This window comes from Chrysochloris asiatica, unplaced genomic scaffold, assembly GCF_000296735.1.
Source record: "Chrysochloris asiatica unplaced genomic scaffold, ChrAsi1.0 scaffold00016, whole genome shotgun sequence".
Taxonomy (NCBI): Eukaryota; Metazoa; Chordata; class Mammalia; order Afrosoricida; family Chrysochloridae; genus Chrysochloris; species Chrysochloris asiatica.
The window spans coordinates 3668142-3670024 of NW_006408534.1; the positions used below are offsets into that span (position 1 = coordinate 3668142).

At 37.0% G+C, this 1883-nt stretch overlaps 1 protein-coding gene across 1 annotated transcript in view; it reads right to left on the minus strand.

Moving 5' to 3' along the window:
* Positions 1 to 1883, minus strand: part of LOC102830147 (tetratricopeptide repeat protein 27-like) — a 310736-nt gene that overhangs the window by 23607 nt on the left and 285246 nt on the right. Inside the window, exon 15 of the mRNA XM_006835274.1 lies at positions 895 to 1060. Within this exon, the coding sequence (XP_006835337.1) occupies positions 895 to 1060 (166 nt within the window). The remainder of the gene's footprint in view (positions 1 to 894; positions 1061 to 1883) is intronic.

Below are 1883 nucleotides of genomic sequence, written 5' to 3' on the forward strand. Positions count from 1 at the left end.
TATGTGTACATCAAATACTTTTGCTTTGCTGCTTTGTGAACTACAAAATGTAAAAGGGAAGCCACCAGGAGGAAGTAGGATAACTTGCTTTTGCAGCTAGGGGATAAAAATCAAACTATAATCATATAATTTGTTGAATGTAAAGCTGATGATCTTGTCTATTAACCTTCACTCAATTCACAATGAAAAGTTAAAAAATAATTAATTACATTTAAAAATGCACTTCTATGCATTCAGAATTGAGGTTGGAGAAACTAAAGAAAAAAACCATAATCCTATGTCATTCTTTACATTAATAAGCTTTGCTTCTTTTATAGTTCTTCACAAAAAAACTGAAAGACCGATACATTTTTACTTCAGAATTATTTGTATCAACTGACAACTAACTACTCAAAACAAAAATTAGTCCTTTGTTCTTTCTTACAGAAGTCTCGTGAAAGGTTTCTAAATAAATGCTCTTAAAATTACAGTGAAAATTTGATTTGGCATGTTTAATTAGTGGATTAAAGTTTTACCTTTGGAATCCACTAATTATACTGAAGGGATCACAGTTGTTTCAAAGGGAAAGCAGTGATAATTAATATACAGCCAAGGCGCTCCGGTAGCGTGGTGGTTGTATATCGGTCTGTGAACCTCGAAGTCAGCAGTTCGAAACTACCAGCTGTTCTGCGGAGAAATATGAGGCTTTCTACTCTTGTAAAGATTTACAGTCTTGGAAACCCTGTACAGGATGGCTGTGAGTCTGAAACAATTCCACGGCACACCACCACCACCACCAAGACTTCATACTTTACTGATTTCTGACAATATTTTCTGTGTACAATCAAGAACACAATTTATATAATAAAGTCTATAACAAACACAAACAGAAATAGTAAAATATGTATCTCCCACCTGAACATCTTTATATTTGTCCCGTAAATCCAAGAGCCGGTGGTAAGCTTTAATGGCTTCTGAGAACTCCCCAACATCTGTGCTGGTGAGGATGTAGTTCTCCCAGATCTGCCAGTGTTCATAGTTACACTTGAGAGCTTCTTGTAAAGTTCTAAAAGCTTTCACTCTATTGAAGGTAAAAGTTTAAAGACAATATTAATCAAATAAATCAGAGTTAAATACATAAAATGTGAATGCAGACTGCCTAGCAGTCCTTAATCATTCATGCTAACTAGCAGAATTAGAAGACTGAACAACCTCGTAACACCTAAAACTGTTCTACAAAATTCAGTGACAGACCCTGTAGCAATATGTAGCCTACACAGAGGCACTCATTCTTTCCCCTAATCTACTTACTGGTAACAGAACATTATTTTATATCTGAGAATCATCCACAGTCTAAACCACTCTAAATAACCTCAAAATAGTTCCTCAAATTATCATTTACACACCGAAGACCCACCTGAAAGAGGGATGTCATCTGCATCTTCATTGAGGGCCCCCCGGCAAGAGCACCAAGGAGCCAGCCAGCCGTTTCCACAGCAGAGAAGACTTTAAGAACTGTTTAACCCTTAGAGAACTGGTTAAACCCCAGAGACATTCTGCTGCTTTGCTTGTCAGGCGTGGGGAATGGGGAGTTAATAGATGTTACTGATTTTGCAATCGTACATCAACCATCGTAGGTTTTATTGCCTGTTAAAGTTTTCAGAAGCTAGGCAAATCATTGCGGTGCCTGGCCCTTAAACGTGCCAAGTGTCTTTGCTCTCATGTCAAGAATCACTGCACTAATAGTAATTGTTAACTTTTTTTGCCCTGCCCACCATGTAAATCAACTGTCTAGGGATATTAGTCTCGCTCATATGATCCAAGAGTAAATAAATAAAGGTTTACAAAACAGACTAAATGCTTTAGAGAAAGGAAGATCGCTTAAGGGAAATAAGACCCAATAT